This window comes from Chrysoperla carnea, chromosome 2 (assembly GCF_905475395.1).
Source record: "Chrysoperla carnea chromosome 2, inChrCarn1.1, whole genome shotgun sequence".
NCBI classification, from domain to species: Eukaryota; Metazoa; Arthropoda; class Insecta; order Neuroptera; family Chrysopidae; genus Chrysoperla; species Chrysoperla carnea.
The window spans coordinates 19,730,496-19,754,107 of NC_058338.1; the positions used below are offsets into that span (position 1 = coordinate 19,730,496).

The 23,612-nt window shown below is 29.2% G+C and overlaps 2 protein-coding genes across 2 annotated transcripts in view; one reads left to right on the plus strand and one right to left on the minus strand.

The window, feature by feature from the left end:
* Positions 1-1,352: 1,352 nt before the first annotated feature.
* LOC123292530 (lutropin-choriogonadotropic hormone receptor-like) overlaps positions 1,353-23,612 on the minus strand; it is a 68,450-nt gene continuing 46,190 nt past the window's right edge. The window contains exons 11-16 of the mRNA XM_044873243.1: positions 14,955-15,193; positions 13,339-13,497; positions 12,385-12,677; positions 10,166-10,394; positions 7,404-7,808; positions 1,353-1,521 (exon numbers count right to left, since the gene is read on the minus strand). Coding sequence (XP_044729178.1) covers positions 1,353-1,521; positions 7,404-7,808; positions 10,166-10,394; positions 12,385-12,677; positions 13,339-13,497; positions 14,955-15,193 — 1,494 coding nt within the window. The remainder of the gene's footprint in view (positions 1,522-7,403; positions 7,809-10,165; positions 10,395-12,384; positions 12,678-13,338; positions 13,498-14,954; positions 15,194-23,612) is intronic.
* LOC123291478 (cytochrome P450 9e2-like) lies at positions 17,636-22,788 on the plus strand. Its single transcript, XM_044871781.1, has 8 exons — positions 17,636-17,737; positions 19,551-19,759; positions 20,611-20,771; positions 20,920-21,251; positions 21,316-21,484; positions 21,742-21,963; positions 22,275-22,535; positions 22,606-22,788. Exons 2-8 carry the CDS (start codon positions 19,557-19,559, stop codon positions 22,767-22,769), a joined length of 1,512 nt encoding a protein of 503 aa, XP_044727716.1. The 5' UTR covers positions 17,636-17,737; positions 19,551-19,556; the 3' UTR covers positions 22,770-22,788.

The following is a 23,612-nucleotide window of genomic DNA, read 5'->3' on the forward strand; positions in this document are numbered from 1 at the left end:
AAAGTTATTTTTATCCCCTTACGTATTGTAACACTTTCAACCGCAAATATTTCCTATTCCGAATTAAATACTTTATTTTGAGTACACAAAAGTCTGGTTTTCTCTCTTTTCTTTTACTCTTTTAAATTTCCCCGATTAAAAGTCTAATCGTGAATTGATTACAATAGTTTAGTTGAATAATTGCATCATTATAACTTAAATTACGTGACCACGTATCACTCACTCTATTTCCCGAATGTGATCATTATGGGATATCCTATAAATATCTAGTAGGTAATATAACTATTCAAAAATAAGTTAGAGGGGATTGAAAACGATATGGGTATATACAAAAGCAAATGTATAATACAATTTGAAGAAGGCTTATTTTACTGCCTGGAAGATCTGGAAGGATCTTACGGAAGAATTGGAAGGAATATGAGCCCATTGTATTTAATTTCGAAATAATGTCTTAATTTCTTAAAGCGTGTGGGCGAAAATGAGACCAAAATTAAATCTCTTGGCTGAAAAAAACCAACAATTGAGAATATTCGAACTTTAACAGGTTAGAAACAATATCATGTAGCCCCAAGCAGTAAATCTCCAAAGAGCAGTCCACGATCTTAACGTTTTTGTTGCATCTCTTACTCGGTTGTATTATGAGAAATTTGAAGCTAACTTTGAGACAGACAATTTTCCAAAAACACTTGAATAAAATGATGCAGCAAGTTGAGATGCCAAACATTGAGAATCTGAAGTGCTCTTTGCAAATAGCAATTTACGGCTAGGGGGTATATAATATTGTTTCTAACCTGTTAAAGTTGGATTATTCTCAATTTTTTCAGTTAAGAGATTTAATTTTAGATATTCATTTTCAGCATGCTTTAAAACATTGGGATATTATTTAGAAATCAAATTTTCAATATCACAAATCGAATACAAATAAATATTAAAAAGATTCTTCAGAACAGGTAAACGTTTTGCTACCATATGAGAATTAGTGTACCCCGATATGAGTTTTATATAAAATAATACTTGTATAAAAAATATTGAGATGAAAATACTGTTGTTATTTCGAGCTAATTACGAATTTACGACTTAGTAATAATAAGCGCATCTGCAGTAAAATAATAGCCATGCATTTTTTATCTCGTGTATCTTTTAAAAGTCCTTGCACGAGCAGTAATAATTTCAGTATTCGAAAAAAAACTGATGGAATGTCGATTTTATTATTTCTATTAATATATTTTTAACAACAGCTTTAAAATATGAGCGTAAAAATACTGGCTATTCACGTAACAGTATTATTGATCATATAAGATCCCTTATTTACAAAACAATTTCATAAATTTTTCCATTTTTCCATGACTTATTTAAACAAAGATCTCCGTTGTAGATGGTTTACTATATTTTCGTGGTAAATCGTTTGTGGAAATTGCTAAAGAACCACGTACGGTCAATGGAATTGGATTTGAATTGTTTGTAGTTTGCAATGAATATGTCAATTTATACCGATGTGCTTTCTTGGTACAAATACCAAACCTGTAAAACAGAAAAGTTTATTATTAGTGTTTACTTTTGTATTTACAATGGAAAGATAGTTTATTTAAACTAGTTAAGAAACTAAATCATTTAGATTTCCTCATATAAATTGTACGTGATTTTATCGATATTAAAGATTTGTTGTTAAAAGTAGAGATTGGATATTTATTTCTGTTTGATATAAAGTATATTATAGTATACAGATTAGGCCATTTTAATTTATTAAGGCTAATAGCTCGCTTTGTAGCCATTCAAAACATAAGTTGCAAAGTTTGATGAAAGGCATCACATTCTTTAATAGTCAATTTAGATTCTAAAAAGTAAGAGATAGAATAACAATTTAAAATAGAAAGTCACTTTTAAGCAAAGACAAATTTTCAAGATCCTTTGAAGATGAAGGTCAAATACCCTTGCAACTAGAATTTCAGGTCAAAAAATTTGCCACAGACTTTGTCCCCTATGGTACTTGAAAACTTTTGGTTAAAACATTTTTCGATAGCTAGCGTGTTTTCTTTTGATTAAATTCAATAATGACATATATTTTTTCGAAAGCAAGCTATTTACGAAAAAACATATTAAATAAAAAATGTTATTTTTTTTATGAGGATCAACTTTCTAATTTAAAGTGTTATTCTACCTCTTACCTTTTAGGATGAATATTGACTATTAAAACAACCCGGAGAACTATGTACGTACAATCTGATGTCAGAACATGATGTCCACGAATAAACTCGGCAACTTTTGTTTAAATGATTTTTTTATTGATTAACTAAAACTTACAAAAATTACACCTGGACTAAAAGATTTGAAAACACAAATTAACTGTCTGGCAAATATAATTTATACTCCCAAAAGGACTTATAAAATACTTAAAGAAATTTCCATTAAATGATGGTGAAAATGCCTTTTGTGGGTTTGGGCACTAGAAAACGCAGTAAATGCAATCGCACTTAAGGTGCCCCACGTACTTTTTCCCTACCAATCATGTTTCATAATATGTTTAAATCGAAAACTTATAGACTGCGAAGAAACATCCGATCTTTTATAGGTAAATAGATGCGCCATCCGCGCAAAACAATGGATAAAAAAATAAGGTTAAATCCAAATGTTTCACTATCTTAATAAAGGTACTTTCCAGTTAATCCAATCTCTAGTTACTAATCACTAGGTATATAAAATAAACTGTAGATACCTAAATAAGCATTTTATAAAGTTTCTATAGTAAATATTGGAAAATTACACAATTTTATGATCATTTTCTTTGAAACCAGCTGCGGTTAAACTTCATCAAATTTTATTTCGTTTCTGTAAATGACTAAACGTCACCTGTCCGATTGGCTAGGCTATTCCACCTTTATAAAATAATACCATCACACAGTATTTCTCTTTTCCCTGTAACCCTCCCACCTTAAAAACCCTCCACTTAATCGCTGCCCAAGCCTTCTTTTCTTGATCCTCCCTTGAGTTCCCCTGGCATCGTCTTTTGGCACGCTTTTGCAATGTTATTGATTCTTTTTTAAAAGTATAAGGTTTTGTTCCTCTAAAAGGCATTATTCGACCTCGAAGCTCACTTGATAAGCATAAAAACCGTAATCGAAAATCGAGATAAATTGTCATTATTTCGATAACATTACCATTGTAGGGACAATTGTTTACAACTGATTGAAAATTGATTATAGGATGGCATATCCTTTGGGACTCATGCGTTGAAAAGGCAAATGGTCGAAATTGCCTCACCGTTCTGGTCAAAAAGCCGATTTTGCTTATGGTTAAATGTAATTTTCGATCATTGAAAAAAATTTTAATATTGTTGGGAAAATTAAGGAACTTTTTTTTTAATTTGAGAAAAAATCGACAATACATAAGGAGTACCCAGACTTTTCTTATCTGAAAATGGCGTTAAATATTATTGAAGACTTTAAGCACAAATAGTTTTTTCAACATTTTTCTAGATCGTTTATTTAACAATACATATTAAATCTTTTTTTCATATTTTTTTTCCTTTGTAAATTTTATGAGAATAATCCTCTTTTGATGTTAAAAAATAATAGGTTTGTATTTGAAAAAACTTCTTTTATCTTGAAAATTCATTTTTCTTGATAAAATATACGATCGTAATAGTATGTAGTAAAAGCAATCAAGAAACTAAACGAAAACTTTAGTTTGAGAAAAGAGCATATAGAATGATGTTTCATAACTATAACTCATCAAGAAGAGAAAAAAAGTTCAACTTACTACATATTGGTTCCAAAGTAAGTACATTATATTTGAAATATGTATTGAAATTACTTCACATTGTAACTAGTCTGCTATCGTGGGTGGCTGTGAAGGTGGCTATACGAATAACAAAATTATTACATGATTTTCAAGGAAACGATATTTATGAAAATGCGTAGTTATGGGTGGTGTGGAAATAACAGTGTAGTTCCCTACGGACAGTTGTTTAACATTGCAATGCTAAGAGTAAGGAAATTTATTTTGTGTAAAATATTTAATGAATCATTGCATTAAATATTAAAATATATCAAAGTTTTCAAAGAATTCAGCTAGTGGTGTTTATTGTTTAAATGTGAATTTTTTTGAATATGAATATTAGATGATCCGCAGTATCGATATCAACGTTCAAAGATCTATGGTATAAAGTTTTCATAATTTAATATTTTACATGGAATATTCAACCAAAAATTTCCTTCCATCTTTTATGAACCAATTTCCACCCGTTTCCATAAACGACGTTTTTTGTTACATTTCAATAAGCGGTTTTTTTGTATATGTAATATACATCAAGGTATCGACTAAGATTAGTCCTAAGTCTGAAATGCTTAAAAATTTTAATGTTACGAATCAAATTTGAACGTAGGTGTTCATAAAGTCACCTACTTAGTCCATTTGTGGGTGTCTGTCTGTCCATGTGCCCTTCTATCAAAACGATAACTCAAAAACGAAAAGAGATATCAATCTGAATCTGATATTTCATGCTCAGGACGTATAAAAATAGGGTTGAGTTTGAAAATGGGCAACACACATCAATTGGGTCTCGGGTTTATAGGATTCATCTTGTTAAAGCATGTAGAATGTAGAATTTCTAGTATTCTTCTGTCTGTAGTTATCTGAGACATTCTATATATAGTTTAAATAACCAGTACAATTTCTAGTAGGTAACTACAAAAGTACATACGGTACGATAACAGAATTAATAAACAAGTATATTCAATCTCATTGTTTGATTTAAATAAAAATCTTATCTTTTAATGGAACATCCATCCATCATATTTCAAATTAAATTTTAATTAGTTTGTGAATTATTTTTTACTTATCTTTGTAATTGAAATGCTTTCTTTTATTATAATCTATTTCTTCAATAACTTTTATAATTTAAAACTTTTGTGAAAAGGGAATAGGACTTTTAAGGGTTTTACCACTCTCTTTAAATATTTTTTCTGTATCCTCAAGCCAAAAGTACATACTTTATGGCCGCATTTGAATCCAAAAAGAATGACTTTTGTGACATGTTATTTTCGTAGCATAAGTTTGCTCTTTGATTTGAAACTCTAGACTAATACTTGAAGCAATGGTATTAATCGAAATAATAAGTTTAAGCATTTCTTCGAATCAACTTAAAATACATCCCAACCAATTAATGTAACTTTTGAATTAGCTTCTACATATTTATAAAATAAATAGCTAAATACATTTAAATAAGTCGGAATATAATTTCCTTTATAATTGGTTGAATGACTTAACATAAACGACGTAAAAGTTTTTCATACGGAAAATTTAACCTCCGTGAAGTTATATAAATACTATCATAAAATATAAAGAGTAGTTTTTTTAGCATGGATGAAATATAGGATGTTCAACTAAAAGGTCCTCACTGAGCATAATAAATAACCGAAAGCCTAAAGGTAAACTGATAAAGTTTATGTTTATAATGTCATATATAGTTCAATTTTATTGCAGGTGCTAAAAATCGAGTATCACGAAATTGAAAAATTTAAAAAGACTGCAAAAAGGCGACGAATACTGAAATATACAAATTATGTGGTGGTATGTAGAATTAAAGTCTAAAGTTTGTATTATATAAATACGATTTTCGACTATCAAGTAGTCATCATCAGTATGAATTAGTTAACCGTAATTACTCTTTATATGTATGTTACTCTTTGCTAATTTGGTGCACCGTGCAGTCTGCCATCAAATAAGCAACGGTTCTTGTTAAGAACATCGAATGTCAACAGCAGCCAAAAATCTGGCATGGGCATATGATCCTAGGTATACCCTATGTATGATATTGTACGTCAGAGCAGAAGTACATTTTTTCATTTGATTTTCAAGTAAAAAGGGTTGTTCTGTGCTAGTGTACAGAGTCACACTTGTCTCAGGTTTTTGGTAGTTCGTTTAGGTCATGAACAACTTTGAGGGGGGCTAGAGGGTACCACTTCGGGGATTGGAAATCATATGGTGGTTCTGGTCTGATGTACAACATACAACATTGTCAGGTTTTTGCAAGCTGGCGACATTCAGGGTGCTACTAGTTCACGGGGTTTCAGTTTTTTAGTCTAAATTCAGTTTTTTTAAATTACTGCCTTTTTAGTCGGACATACTGTATTTTAATGGAACTTTAAATGAGTTAAAGTAGTGTCATTACTTACATTTATGTAACGAAGACAAGATTATGTTAAGAAAATAAATAGAACATAGTTTTTGGTTTATTACAAAATAACATTTCTACATCAAAGATAGGTAATACTAAAACTATTGTACTAGTTTTGATATTTAAACTTCTGGATATTTAACTCAAGAAACGAGAATTACACAGTCATTAAAAATATTAAAATAATGGCAGTTAAGTAATGGATTTACCTGAAATTGAAACATAATTTTTTTTTCCTTTTGAACTAATATTATGGTATAAGATCCAAATAAGGGTTAACATTCATTCATTTGTTTACTGAATGAAAGTTATTTTTTATGAAATATAAAATTTGAACCAATATCCCTGTAATAGGTTGCCTAAAAAAATATGGTCAAGACTACTTTTAATAGAAATATCAAAACTTGAAAAGTTTCTAAACTTTATTTTTTGGCCGATATTTCGTGGACAATCTTATATACCTTCGTATTTGCAACAAAATTTTCTTTTAATAAATTAGGCTATAATTTTTAACTTTTTTGAGTGATAATTTTATTTTCAATTAGTTTTAAGCGAATTCGCCTAATTTACGCAGATTTTACGTGACTATTTTTGTAAAGTACAATTAATAGACTGTTATTTTTACTATACATACTATTTTGTAAGGATTACGAATCCTTTTGAAAAGTTCTTTTAAGTTTAACTTTACTTTTAGTTAGACACGAAAATGTGATAAATCTTATTAGTTTGCAATATTACAGGCGAACCGACGTACAAAAGATAAAATTGCATTATGTACAGAAATGTATAGGGTAAAGTACGTAGAAACGCGTTAGCAGAAATTGAATTTTCGATGTTTTTGTAATTAAGTTTAAAAAAATCATTAAACAAAACTTTAAAAATGGAAAATAGAAAAATGGCAATAAATTCTAACAAAAGAGGTATTAAGAACTCATTTTTGGATAGAAAAAATTTCAAATATTTAATAATGCTTTAAGTTTGTTTCTCGAAACTATGTAATATATTAAAAAGCTTTGAGTTTAATATTTTGTATGAAATGTTTTTCATTAAAACGAACCATTTAGATTAAAAATGTTAGACAAAACAATATCTTTTGGCGAAATGTTAACAAAGGTTTTGTTTGATCTGTAAGTGATCAAATGTTTTGTTAGTGTGCAAAACCTTTTGTCTAATAACGTTTAGCTGCATCAGTAATTAAATAAAAATAAAAATAAAAATACGAACTTACCTGGATAATAAACTATACAAATCTCGTTTATATTGTGCCGTTAATAACGCATATAAATACGGATTGGCACATGAATTTAATGGATAAAAAAACACCAATAATATTTTTGATTTGGTAACATCAATTAATGGAATACCAATTAATGCTGTAAAACTAAAGAATGCAATTGGTGCCCAGCATGCAAAGTCTGTAAACACAAGTAATGCCATTTTACGTGCAACAGTCATTTCCATTGCACCCGCTGTTGTTCCACATCGTCCAGATTTACGTGTACCGGTATCTAAACTAAAATATATTTGTGCATAACATATAACGACTAATAAAAACGCTACACCAGTGGTTATCAATAATGTTAATAGATATATTGTGTCAGTTAATTCTTCTGTTTCCATTGGAAGACATATGCTAAAAATTTAAAAGAAAAAAAATTATGTTAATTCATAATGCACTAAATTACAGGAGTTCTTTTATTATTTAGATTTAAACACGTTATAACGTCATAAATATTGATTTTAGAGAAAAACGTTTTAAGTAAATGTTTTAAGAAATTTGTAGATGTAAAAGTTAAGTTATTATCATTTTCTTGTTTAAACAAATATAAGAAGGCATATCGGTCAAATAATCGATAAGTAAATCGTCATAGTCGTATAAATCGTGATATAAAAAAAAAATAAGTTTACAAAAAAGTAGGCAATTTAATTATTTATAGAAAAAGTTATTACCATTTTTGGTCTAAAGTGTACGGTTATGGAGATATAGCCTAAAATGGTTTTCCTTCAAATGGGGGCACTTCCCCGCCTATTTTTGTAAGAATTTTGTGCATTTACATTCATTCATTTAGAGTTAGCTTAATTTTGATCATAAATTTAAAAGATTTGGCCCAAATTAAGTAGGATAACATACTTGGTTTAACAAAATTGGATAAAATTTGGATGTGATAGAGCAAAATTTTTTGGATTCTGATGACGTCACAAAGTTAACAAATTCGATTTTTTCGAAAAAATATTAAACTGATTATTGCTATAGGGAAACTCCAATAACTATTATTACTTTATCTATGTCAAATACAGATATTTCAAAGGCAATATGACAACGGAATAATATAAAGTACTTAGATAGTGCAAAAGATGCAAAAAGAAATTCAATAAACTAAATCATTGATAATATTTTTATTCTCATTACGTAATTGTCTTTTATTTGCATGATAAAAAGTTTTTAATTAATAAGTTGATAAAAGAATTGAAATCAATATCAAGTAATTAGCTTTCATATTCTATGAAATGAATATATTTAATTCAAAAAAATATATAATTAGTAGATATCTGATGTAACTACAATACACCCAAATAATTATTAATGTAAATAAATATTTACATTATTTCCTAAATTATATAATATATGTACAGTAAAACCTCATTAAATGCATTCCTATACTAAATATTAAGGAACAAAATATTTTTTTTGTACCTGGTGTTAAAAATTTTTGAAGTTATACTTCTTTTGGCGCGTTTTGATGAGAGTGAATTTGTGAGCTGCGCGCGCACGAACGACATGGTGAAGTTAGCCACAGAATTGAAATAATAAAAAAATATATCAACACTGAATATAGTTACAGTACAGTGTACAGTTACAGTGTTTTCAAATATTAGAGGTTAATTTTGTAAGTATAATATATAGATATATTTCTAAAGAACTTATTATTTTTCTAACAAATAATCAAATAATAATAAAATTTAATTATTTATTATTTATTATTTATTACTTTAGATAATAATATTTTATCATTTTGTGAATCGAATCGAATAATTTTAATCATCTCTTTTTAATTTATATTACAGATTACTTGACAAATCTTTAACAAAATCTTTTTGATTGATTTTAATATTTATTGTCGATTACTACTGCATTTGAGTTATTTTAAATTTTTTTCATACGCCAAAGAAGTATAACTTCTAACGCGTGTACATAAGTACACACACTCTTTTTTTTTTATTTAATTTTTATGCTTTCACATTATCATTAAAACCTTATACAGAAAATAGAAGATTTATTCGTTTGCGATTTGCAACCTCAAATTATAGATGGATTCAGTCACGATCTTTCCATCTGGCTATTATAACAGATTCTGCACCAGTCGCAAAAACAAATGATTAATAATAGTAAAAGTTCGAAAAATTTGAACAACAAGACGGATTTGAATATGGTTTTCTGCATCCGATTCGTTAGAATATCAGGAAATTTTGTGACCTCGACCGAAACTCGTTACACGGGGGTTTTTGGGGTCGCTGAACACAAATATCAGGACAGAATCGGGCACCAGGTACCTAGTGATAGTAAACCTTCGGGGTACCTCGTTAACTCTAAAACAGGTACCTTGGAAACCAATTCTATCGCGATATTCGTGTTCAGCAACCCCTAAAACCCCCGAGTAACGAGTTTGGACTGATTATATATCGAAATTTCCGAAAACTCCAAGAGACGACGGGGATACCGTTCACCCTGAGCACCAAAAACCCGTGTTTGGAATCATTTTCATTACTATTAACCGAATCGAATGCAAAAAGCCGCATTCAAATCCGTCTTACTGTTCAAATGCTCCGATTCTGCGACTAATAACCGGTGTCTTTTCGATCGGCTTTGGATGTGTTTATGTTTAATTTTTCAAAAAGAAAAGGAAAATAGTTTTAAGAAGTTTTACTATATTAATATATTTTATATAAATATATAGGTAATAATAAAAATATTAAAATATAAATACATACCTTGTTGACGAATAATTACTAACACCAAATAAAGGTAAGGCAGCCATTAGTATGCTGTACGCCCATCCGGCAGCCATAATATGTGCTGCCATGGTTAAATTAATTCGTCGATTTAAATAGATAGCATGTGTGATTGCAAACCAACGTTCTAACGTTACAACGGATAATGTAAATACTGACAGTTGACTTGCTAAAACTGTCAGAAAACCAGCAACTTGACAACCTAATCCTAGAAACATGAGATTAGGGATAAAACATACAACAAATCTACAAGGTGATTCACTCAAAATGAAAATATTTTTATGGAATAATGTAATTTTATTTTATGTATTCGTTGTGTGCGTAGTCATGGTAGGGACACTAAATCGATGCCAGCGCTTCCAGTGAAAAATTTTGGCGATAAAGGAGGTTGTTATGACTAATTTGCAGTTCTTTACATGTTAATCTTATAGAAAATGTCAAATTAAAATTATTGAAAAACACTAATTAATTAAACTTAATGCATTAAAATTGTGAAAATGAGAAATCAAATTGCACAAATATTATTTTTCAAATGTAAATTATCATAATTATTTATTTATATTTGTGAGACAATAATATTAACCTTTCAATGTAAGTCATAAATGCAATCCATACAATTATATATGCATTTACTATATTAAAATTAAATTAATTTATTTGTTAAGCTCGTCTCAATGAAATGAATAGAGGTCTCACCTGAAATTCAAGGAAATTCAGGATCATTTTTAGATTGAAGTACTCAATCAAACATTGGCGTATGATGGATCAAAATGAGGCATCTGGTACATTTGATACATATGCGAAAATATTATCGTTTATTTATAGCAAAGTTGACATTTTTTTATTCCTGTTTAGATTGCTTATATAATAGTTTATGACAATATACTTTCACAAAACTAAATCAAAAAACTCGAATTAAAAAACATGTATAGGATAATAATTTTGATGTCGTTCGAACCGAGCGAATATGGTACGAATATAGGGAGAGGCAAGGGGTTCACCTTTAAGAAATCTCTCATCATATTCGAAATTTTGTTACTTGTTAAGGGTGCCTCTCTACTAATATACTCCAATAATTAATCGATCAGTCGAGGCCAAATATATATATTAGGATCTGCCATAAATAGATTTTTTGTTGAACGATAGTAAATAATACGACGCCTTTCGTCCAAACGATAAACAAGCCGTCACAAAACTGTCCCCGATTGTCTGGCTGATATTCCAGCTTTTGTTTGAGTAACCTTCAATTTTTATTTTCTGCAACAGAAAGTTCACGTACATATTCGGTAGTTTAACATATCCGTCTTGCTCTACTGAAAATATTTTGAATTTCTGAACCCCGAATAGTGTCAAAGATTTGTTCATGGTAATTGAACAGGCATAATACAGTTTTATTTTCTTTACAAACATAGTTTTTTTTTTATTGAGAATTGCTTTACTTGACGTCAAATTAACGATATAAATTGTTTCCTTTGTGTAAACTCGTATGTATTCATAAATGTCTATCTAAATGTTCATAGGATATTTAATCATAAAATTGGGTATTATTCATTTTTTTATAGCTCATTTTTTGTTAAATGGCTTTGTGAATAAGGGATAATAATGAAAAACTTTTGTGGCGTTATGGACATCGTATTTTAACTAAATGGTACAGTAAAAGATGTTACAAAAATCGGCTTATAAAAGAGAAACCGCTCGCATTTTTCCAAAATCTCATAGAATGAGTTTCTTAGGTGCCACATATCATTAGTAACGCATGGGTTAGTAACGCAAATGTTTCTATTTGTTAATAAACAATCAATTTTTAATTCAATGAAAAGTTCACTAAAAAAATGAGTAATTAGGCAACTTGTATGACGTAAATGTTAAGTGTTTGCTAAATAATCAAACTATTATACATGTATAACGTAATTCAAGTTGCCTATTGATTAATTTTGTAAGTAAACATTAACCGTTTCATTGAATTAACAATTATTGTTTATTATCAAATAGAAACATTTGCACCACTTACTAATGCGTTACTAATGATATTGGACACCTAAGAAACACATTCCATGAGGTTTTAGCAAAATGCGAGCGATTTCTTCCATTTTTCTTTATTTGTAACATCTTTAACAGTAGGTATTAAAAGAATTTGAGCAGACACCAAGTAAGTATGAAGTGAATAATTTAATTAAAAAAATTTCAAATATTCTTACCAATTTGCCAATCATATGCGTAATTAAAATATACACCAATTGATTTTAGATCCATAGATGCAATCATTAACAAGTATAAACCCATAAACAGATCGGCAGTAGCCAAATGACACATTAAAAATTTTTGCACAGTTAAATCATAACAATTTGAAAATAAAACAATTAAAACAGCTAAATTGCCAATAATTGCTGTAATTATAACAAACCATACGGATATACGTAGCCATTGTGATCCCATTATATCTTCACATGGATTTAATTCGTCTGGTTCTGGATAACATTTTACATCGAATCTGTAAAACATTTTCTAGATGGATGCAAATCAATGTAATGTAAATTGTGGAGTCATGAAGCAGAGAAAACTACGGAAAATCCAACTACGTGGAAATATCGATTGTTATATTTAAGATTCCTTTCATTAAAAAATCAAAAAAAAAAACAACTTTGGGCAAAAGAGATTTATTACTAAGACCATAAAACTAAGTAGATTACACTACCAAAAGAAGGGGCACTTACTTACCATAACTCATTCCATAAACTAATTTTCAATTCTCAAATTCAATATGAAAAGGTTGTCGAGGCGTGTAAAGCCTTAAAAACTCATATCGGCAAAAATTTCTTACCGTGTACCTCGAAAAAAGACTTCTTTGATACTTAACCAATCTAGGCTCAAATTTCCAACAACCTAGTTTAATTGATAGGGGTTGTTTGGAGAAGTACGCAAAGATTTGTCTATAGATGTGCTTAAGACGTCAAAAAAGTTTCTTGAGGCATCTTCAAAACCTTTTAAATCGTGCCTTGGGGTTGTAAAATAGATTTATCTCTCCCTAATAAAGTGCATAATTCTTTACTTTGGCTAAAATTATCAAAATCGAACTAATTTCCACGTAGAGAATAAAACTGTTCGCAGACTTCACTTAAACGTAATATCTTCAACAAAACGATATATCTTACCTTATACTTAATGTTCCACATGCAAATGTATTATTTTTGAAAGGTGTCATTGATTCATGAAACATTCCAAATTGTCCATCGACATTGGATTCAAATGAATCTGGTTCGTCTGCTGCTTCTAGACCATTTGGGTCAGGATAACTTTCAGTTGAATTATTACTAAGAGATACAAAATCAATTCAATCAAGAGTAACATTGTTTTGTGTTATATCGAGTTAGTTTTGAATGATTTTTGATACAATCTAATGACGGACCAATTAGACTAAGAGACGGTATAAGGTCGATCTTTACTCTTCTGGTAGCCACATAACGAGCTAAACAGATTTTATTGATTGAGATTATTATCGTAATTAAATTATTTTATTTTTGATACCAATTTCTATCGGTTAACAGATCGGTGTAGTTACCAGTAGATCTGTTTATATGGTATGAACAGATCTACACCGATCAATTAACCAATCGAAATTTGTATCAGATGAAAGATACCTTAATTACGAAAATATGATATAGGCTTGCCTGCAAAAATTGATTAAAATTAATTTAATATAAAATATCCATGAACACTTTTCGATAGCTATCATAGGCGTATTTTATTTAATAATAGGTATACTATTATTAAATAAAATTTCAAAAAATATGTCTCATCTGTTTATCAGATGGGTGAAGTTCGACCTTATACCGTCTCCTGTACTAAACTGGTTATTAATTTGGATAGGTTACATAGGTTATTAATTAGGATATCAGAGAATGTATATAACATATGAAATTGCGTAATGGGCTTTTGTATTAGATGTTAATTTGATTAATACGAATCAAAATAATCAATAGTTTTTGTATTTTATACAAAGCGGCAAAAAATATATGTATCGTTTAGTCCCTAGAATAAAAATAGTGAGGGGCCATCGAAATATCGAATACATTTTTTGAACTGAGAGAAAGAAACAAGTTCAGTAGTTTACATAAAACAGACTTTAACAGTCTTGGCCCATTATTAGGAAGATTTGAGCCAGTCTAGATATTAATGAAACCCGACTGCTATCTTAATGGATCTCGACTAATAAATGGCCCCGACTGCTAACTATACTTCTGAACTTTAAGCAAACACCTATCTATAAGGACACTTGGTTTGTAGGCGAATAAAACGATACTTTTACTTTCGAAATCCATCGAGCTGTTTGGAAGATACGAGGTAATAAAGTAATTCACAGACATACATACAAGATACTTTCGAAAAACATAACCACTCCTTAACAGTTGGATAAAAAAGGTCTGAAATTTCTGGTCTCTGAAAGCTTTTATATAACAGACCGTCTCGTCCTAAAATATATAAAATTTGGACGCCACTTAGCAATATTGTTTCATATTTGTAATAAATAATAAAATAGGCGAACAGATCCAATTAACGATCAAAAACAATGTATCGTTAGAACATTACTTTCCAAAGTGAACGTGAAACAAAATTTTCTAAAAAAGAATTGCTCAAAATTGTCATTTCAATTGATGCAACTCTTACATCAGAATTAGATTCCTGATCCACTTTTCGATTGAATATGATGATTCTTTTTAGACCACTTTGTATAAAACAAAACCTTTAATCACATACAGTCATCACATACCTGATTATATCACCCCAAAATTCATTGATTGGTAGAATATTGTCAGCAGTATCTTGTGGTAATTGAATTTGATTCTCATTCTCATATAGATCACGTTTATTGATAGCATATCCTTTACAATGTTCACGAATATGATCCAAATATAGTTGATAATTCTTATGTTTGGTTGGATCATGACGTGCAGGATATTTAAATGCACAACAATGAAATGAATATGTTAGCCACGCTTCCTTTAAATGCTATTCAAAAGGATTACAAAATATTACCAAATATGGAAATTTATTTATGAAAATACAGTGAAAATTGTTTTGAATGACATCATTTTGTTCGACATATCAGGCATAATAGAAAAAATTAAAAACGGAAGTAAATTTCGGATAAATACATTTAAACGACAGTAAAATTTTCAAAAAAAACGGACTTCGGAATTTTTTGCAGTTTAATTAAAAAAAAATGAGCTTTTGACATCACTTGCTTTTGCCACCATTTTGAAAGTATATTATGTTAAATTTGAATTAATTGAAACCAACCCACAGCTCCGTATGCCTAATAGTTTTTGAGATCAAATGCTTGAAAAATTTACATGGTTTTCAGAAATGTGAAATTTTGAATTTTGCTTATGTTAAACCGTTAGAGGTAGGACAAAAGTTTAAATGTTAAAAATGTTCCTTAAATTTTTCATAGCAGCTTTACATCGCGTTTTGCGATTTTAAAGCAGAATCTTTTCTGGAACCTGTAGTCCTGGCCCTAGAATATCGATTTTCAAACTATAATTTTTTATATTAAATACTGATCCGAAAAAACACCGACGTGTTTCCAAGACTTTAACAGTATTTAACAAAAAGAAAATTGTTTAATAATGTTAATACAGGGATTATAAGGACGAAATACTCTAAAACAATTTTCACTGGGCATCAAGTTAAGATTATTACATTATTACAGTCTTTATCTAAAAAAATTTTTTCTTTATTAAAATTAATTGAAAAAAAAAAACATATACTAGGAATGTAACCTTGCAAATACTTGTATACTTGCATATACAAAAATGATTACATGTCACGGTTGGATGTCATTCCAGACGCCATAATACTCTACACTGTTTTAGAAGTAAATTTGAATTGGTTTTTTAAAATAAAAATACATAAGGTACATAGTTTTTCTTTTTTTTTAAATGATACTTTCTTGGTGTAAATCGTATGTAACGTATAAACCAATTTTTCAAATCTAGGACAAAAGCCTTTTGAAAGAACTAAGATAAATATGTTCTTATAAGTTATCACCGTTGTATGAATAGTTCGATATTCTTTCAAGACTTATCAAACAAAATAAGAAGTGTAATGTGTTAAGTTTAATTAAGGTATTTGTAACAACATAAGAGAGCTCGCGATGTCGAACGAGAAAAAATATAGTACTTTTAGTAGTAGTTAATTATTAATATAAACAAGTGGTCATAGATTAAACATAATATAGACCGATAGCTTAAATATGAGATTATCATGCACAATTGAAAACGTAGCAGCTTCTGAAAAGTTTGATAGACTCGCCAAAAGGAAGCCACTCAGTAAGTTTCAAATATGTTTTAATCATTTAACAAAAAAGATGTTGTCCTGCTGAATCTAAGGTGTGTATGCGCGTATGTTTGTTAAAACGAAAAAGTGCGTAATTAGATCGGACTCAGCTTTCGGAGTTTTAGCCCCCCGCCATTAACTATCAACGAGAATCGACCGTAAATTGAAATTCCTATCCTCGATAAAATGACAGTCAATCAATCAATCCATAAAAGAGAGTAACTAATTCACAGATATTTTGTTATGTTAATGAATGAATGGATATAATCAAGATCTCTGAAATTACGTCATGCAAAATACAACAATAATAATAATAGTTCCGAACCTTGTGGCATCTGTTTATAGGAATCTTGAAAAGGATAAAAGTTATACAACTTCACGTGATTATTTTAGACCTTCAAGCAAATTTAGTCTTAGTTGAGTCAATGCTTTTCGGTTCACATAAAACTGCCATAAAATTCACTTTTCTCATCATGTTTCCTCAATCAATTTTTATGTTCTAGCCTTGTCGACAAGTTCAAATTGGTAAAATAAGGAAATACTGGTTGTGAAAATACGGCTGGTAGCTCGTTGGATTCACAATGACACATAGAAAATGTCTAGAAAATAGTGCTAGATACGTTTTACACCAGATAAAAAATTAGAAAAGTTATAAACAAAAAAGTTATGTTAGAATCTAATGAGAAAATTATTACGTAGCAATTATATTTAACAATCTCTCTTCTTGTAGCATCATATAGAACAAAATAGCAATTAAGTGGTCACCCCGCTCCCACCTAGCTACATTACGTGGTTTATATACGACCCCCCAGTAGAATATTCATAGGATTCACCAGCCACTTTAATTTACTGTTAACAATTTTCGGTCTCAAATTTCTATGACATAATTATTCTGTATTTTCTTTATAATTTCGTCTTTAAATGTTTTTATTGTTGCTGGTCCTCTTGTAACCACTAAAATTGAACATTTTATCTAAAGGACATGTTAACCAATATAGACAACGCTTACTCATACTTCACAAAATAAAAGCCATAAACCTCCGTACTATAAATAATAATTACGTTTTAAAAAATATAAGCAAATTGCAATTGTATTTTATTAAACGCATGTTTTTAGTTCACATATACTGTTGAATGTAGAAGCTATGTTTGCTTTCAAGTGTTATTAAAACAAACTAATATTTTTTAAATTAAATTTTATTAATTAAAATTAGTGTAAGTAATCTTCTATTATGTTATTTATTCTGGTTATAAATTACTTAGTGAAGTGGTAATATAATTATTTAATAAAACCTTTATTATGGTCTTTTTTTGTGACAAATTGTTCGATAAAATCAAAACATAATATTATGATTCCAGAGGATTAAATTAATAATTATTAAATTAATAATTTGGGGAGTATCCAAATATGAATTAATACCTACCTCAAATTAAACCATGATTTACTTCTCATTTTTAAGCTTATATCGTGTTGGCTTATGACGAAGAACAGACTCTAAAAATGTACCACTTGTCTTAAATTTGAGGTTTTAAATCTCAATCAGCCTTAACAAATCCAAGAATAAGAAAATTAAGTGAAATTTTGAAAAGGCGAATTTGTTTTGAATATAACAGTTTTAATAGATGTTCTCCTAATACTGAATGCAACAACTAACAAAGTAAAGAGTAAGTTATAATTTTTATTAGGAGAAAATATTTTTTTAACTTTTATTAACATATTCTCCTAATACAAATTTACGGCTTCGGGTAAGTCACAAATACCGCACTATGGAATTCCGTACGGTTCGAGCTAGTATGTTTAAATTAATTATCAATTTCTCTGATAACAAACATTTAAACTTAAATGATAAAATTCCAATATTGATTTTTAAAATTTATCATTCAAATAATAGTTAATTGAAATTTTAATGCTTAATTGTTTATCTATTTCAAAAAACTATTTAGCTGAACATTTATTTCTTACTATTTTGCTTGTAAAATTTTTGCTATAAATTTTGGGTTTGTATGACTTTAAAAAAAGTAGTTCTCAAACTAAAATATCTTATAAAATGATTGTCTTCTTTCACAATTATTTTGAATCCTTCTCGTAAAAAAGAAAAATTTTGCAAAAAATTGAACCCACGAAAAAATAAATTATCGATTACAATCAATAATAATGTTGTGAGCTTTGAAATCGAAATTCTAAAGTTTATCTATGAACCCTAAAACCCTAATATAAAACCTATATTATTAAAACTGTATCTCACTTGGGTGAGGCAAATTCTAAGACGAAATAAGATGACATTCATGGTCTATTAAACAGGAAATTTCTCAGAAATATTGTATTAATTACTGTACCTGTTAGATAAAGTTTGAAGAGAAATAAGTAATGGATTTTTGAATGAATTGAATGTAAAAAAAGTACTAACCAAGGTCATCAATTTATTTTATATTTATTTGACTAAATTGTTTAATAAAATCTAATCATTCAATACTTTATATTACTATAGACTAGGACCAAGCATTAGCCAAATATACCTTCATTAGTTAATTGACGAAAATAGTATTGAATTGGTTTATTATACAATTTAAACAATTTAGGAATGTAATCTGCCAGGATAGCACTGGTGCTACGAATATACGTTAATTAGATAAAGGTTAATTATTTTAATATTTTGTTCTAAGGAGCCATCCATAAACTACGTTAAACAGATTTTTTGATTTTAAAATTTGGATATGATAGAGCTAAATTATTTTTTTTGGATTCTGTGACGTCATAAAGTTAAAAAAATTGATTTTTTTTGATATCATATGCAAATTTGATCCGATCTTATTGGAATTTTTTCTGAAATCCACTTATTTTGGGTCATTCTTTTTAGCTGTGATATCAGTTTTTTGCTAGCTATCACTTATGTGCTGTATTCCCGGATCAGAACTCTATATTCTTGATATAATAAACACCATCTTCATAAGGTCATCGAAGACAGAAAATGAATCTTTATTTTACGTCACGTGAATGATATCTTTAATTTAAGTTTTCTTTTGATAGCGCAACATGTTTTTTATCATTTTTGGCATTATTGGAATCTTAGTGTTGTTTCATGTTTATTTCATGAAACTTTATAAATATTGGGACCAAAATGGTATTCCAACATATCTCCGATATCATCCATACATTGATTTTGTACGTGTTATTTTGAATAAAAATAATTTTCATGAAGATATTATTCAGCTATACAATGGATTACCCGATAAGCAGTAAGTAAACACTTCACCAACAACAGCTTATAACATAAGTGTAATAATCTATACATATAAAATGCTTCATCCTGAATGACTGATTGACGCCACAGTGGAGTATTTATATCAAATTTCTGGACAAAAGTCAGAAAACTAAACTCTTTTGTTGGCATTACAAATTATTTTTTTATGCAGTTAGATAACCACATCATCTCAAACAGGCCACTTGAGTTACCTATACCTCGCCCCCCGTCTGTTTTGTAAGCCGCAATCTACCTACTCGTACGGATACAGGTTACTATTGTCGTCGCTCTCGATTTATCGTGTAATTCAATTTACGTTTTCTGGGTTTGTGAGTGCAATTAAGTTAGGATTTTGAATTAATTTTGAGGATAAAACTCCCTTCATTATATTTTGTCCAGAAATTTGGTAGGTATAAATAATTCATTGTGGACGGAAAAACGCACAGCCTAAACCCCTGATCGTAGAGACCTGAAACTGGTGGGTGGGTTCTTTGTATGACGTAGGCATCCTATAATAATTTCCGATATTCTAAGTGGGTGAAACCCCTAAGTGGGGTGGATAAAATGGACCACCTGAAAACAAGGAAGGTGTAGGCTATAACGCGGTAATCTTAACTTTTAAGCCCAGCAAAGCGGGTGGATATCAAGCTAGTAGTACATAATACATATTGCTCGCTCATATATACAAAACTGTCAAATATATTACCCTTGCCGTTGTCGGGGTAAAAATTAACAGAAAGTTGCACTTTACAATGTAGTGGTTTATTTTATTGATGATAAAATCATTTGACCTATTTGATTCCATGTAATTAAAAGAAACATTGTTAATTGAATTTTTTTTTTCAGGGTATATGGATCTTATCCGTTTAGAATCCCGCAACTGATTGTTAAAGATCCAGATATAATACGAAATATAATGGTTAAAGACTTTGATCATTTTGTTAATCATTTGGATGGATTTTTCAATGCAGATCCATTATTTGGGAAATCCTTATTCGCATTAAAAGGTAAGAGTTGTTTAATTTCATCTTTTCGAAAGCTTAAAGAATGCTTCCAATTGAATTCCTTACAAATGAATCTAGAATCAAATAACAATGATCCTAATTTTTATATCTTAAATATTACCGTGTGAAATTTTTTCTAATTGTATTTTAGACAAGAAATGGCGTGATATGAGAACAATATTAAGTCCTGTATTTACTGGCAGCAAATTACGTGGTCTATGTGAATTGATTTCGGAATGTGGTACTCAAACTATGGATCATTATTCTGAAATGTGTCGCCAAAAACAAAATAATGTATTAAAAATTGATTTTTTGGATGCTTGTACACGATTTACGAATGACGTGATTGCATCTGTGGCATTTGGTATAAAAGTTAATTCTTTAACTCATCCAAATAATGAATTCTTTAATGCTGGTCATGAAATTTCGAAATTCGCAACATGGCGTATGTTTTTAATTTTTAAATTTCCAAGCTTATGCAAGGTAAATTGATTTTCTTCTAAAAATAGGTACAATAGGTACCAACTCAATTTGTATTTTTTTTTAGATTTTTAAAATCCGTTTCGCACCTAATTATGTCTATGACTTTTTTACAAATATAACGGAAAGTACACTTCGCGCTCGAAAAGAGCAAAATATTATGCGCTATGATATAATTTATTTGTTAACAGAAGCTCAAAAGGAACAAATTAAGAACGATCCTTCATCGAAAAACAGTATGTATACCTACAGTGTCCAAAATTATCGCTAAGAACAGCTGAGTGTTATAGATAAGACAATTCGACAAAAAAATCAAATTTATACTTAAATCTTAAAGAGAAATGGTAATATAAAAAGTAAAAGAAAAAATATATAAAAGGTACTTTCTAGTGAGAATTTTATCCTCTCTATTTCACTTTGCTCTTCAATTGTGAGGATTTTAGAAACCCCCATTTAGAAAAAAATTATTGAAATCTCTTACTGTTATTTTTAGTACTTACAACCGAAGATATTACTTCCCAAGTAGTTATCTTCTTTTTAGCTGGCTACGCCAATGTAGCAATAATAATGGCATTTGCAGCTTATGAATTGGCTTTACAACCAGACTTACAAAAGCGATTGCAAAAGGAAATCGATACCGTTTTAAAAGAAAATAATGGGAAATTAGACTATGAAGTAATAAAATCGATGAAATTCTTAGACATGGTTGTTACAGGTAATAAAATAATTACAAAACCATGTCCTTAACTTTGATGTAATTTCATTCTAAAGTTTTTTTCATAGAATATTTATAAGCTCTAATCTAGAGAGACAAGGAATCTTATTGTTCAAAAAAATACGATTATATAGGGTTTGTATTCAATTTTTATAAAAACCAAATTAATCCAAATAGATTTGGTAAATACAATATATGGGAATACAATCTTCCTATAAACACACCCTAGGAAAACTAAATAACTAATGTTGAACATTTTTCTCCAACTCATATGGTTCACTGATTTTAATTTACTGAATTAACTTTTACAGAAACATTACGAAAGTGGCCACCTTCAGCAGCTTTAGATCGGCAATGCAACAAATCATTTGAAATTAATACTAATAACAATGAAACAATAAATGTTAAACCAGGTATGATAATAAATATACCGGTTATGGGATTACATTATGATCCAAAATACTACCCAAATCCTGAAAAGTTTGATCCAGAACGATTTAATGATGAAAATAAAGCCAAATTAAATCCATACACATATTTACCATTTGGTTATGGGCCACGTGTTTGTATTGGTAATATAATTGTTTTTAATTTCTTGTTGGATTATGAAAAATAGGTAGATAACTTGGATTCTTTTTTTAGCTAGTCGTTTTGTGATATTAGAAACAAAAATGTTTTTGATACAGTTATTATCAAAGTTTAATGTCGTGGTCACAGAAAAGACACCAATACCGATCCGCTTAGTACGGGGAAGTATTTTAAAACCGGACACTGATTTTGGTCTGGGACTACAATTAAGACAATAATTTTTTTATGTATGTAAATGTATCCATTTTAAAATAAAGAAATAAAATCTAAAAAGAAGTTTTCTTTTATCATATAATCGTTTGAATTCGAAAGAAAATTTGAGATTTATAATAGAAATACAGAAAAAATTACGAAAACGGTAACTTTTACATTCGGATTCTACTAAAAGTTATCTACATCAAATTTGAAGCAGAAAGATTTACCCCCTAAACCATGAGAAAAGATATTCTTGCAGAAGCTACGCTTAATAGTGCCATAAAAAATAAGAAAGGGACTAATCAACACATCTTAAAATATATAATAAAATTTGCCAAAAGAGTTTATATAAAATGAGAATATATATTATACCTTAAAGAAAAATTGCCTTATTTCAAAATAAATTAGCCTTATCGTACCTCTAAACTGTCAATGAATTTTTTTACGAAACCCAATCAGAGGCGTTCTAGAATCTGGGGATACGTGTGTAAACAATAATGCCGCAATATTGCATCTTAACAAGTGCGCTTATCCTCAAAGTAAAATCGCATCTTGGAAGCCAAATCAATTCATAGGTCCAATATGTAAAATTACGCGTATTTGTTGCTTTCAATAAAATGTTACCATCATTTTCGATATAGGCTAATAACTGACCTAAGTCTATTCGTGGTAGAATGACAAGACCCGTTTATCGTAGTCAAATTTATCCTTTTTGGAAGAATTGTCGCCAAATTGACAAACAATTTTGGAAAACCCCATTGTTCCGGTCCTTTGATTGGGTTAAAAGTCAATGAATTATTGAAAAAAAGAGTTATTAGCCTAAATTACTTTCTCTAGTGATTTTTGATTAATGAGCCCCTTATTAC

Coding starts and splice junctions, on each gene's coding strand:
- LOC123291478 (XM_044871781.1), top strand. CDS start 19,557: ATGTTTTTTATCATTTTTGGCATTATTGGAATCTTAGTGTTGTTTCAT. Junction 19,760..20,610: donor AATGGATTACCCGATAAGCA/GTAAGTAAACAC, acceptor TTTTTTTTTCAG/GGTATATGGATCTTATCCGT. Junction 22,536..22,605: donor TGGGCCACGTGTTTGTATTG/GTAATATAATTG, acceptor TTCTTTTTTTAG/CTAGTCGTTTTGTGATATTA.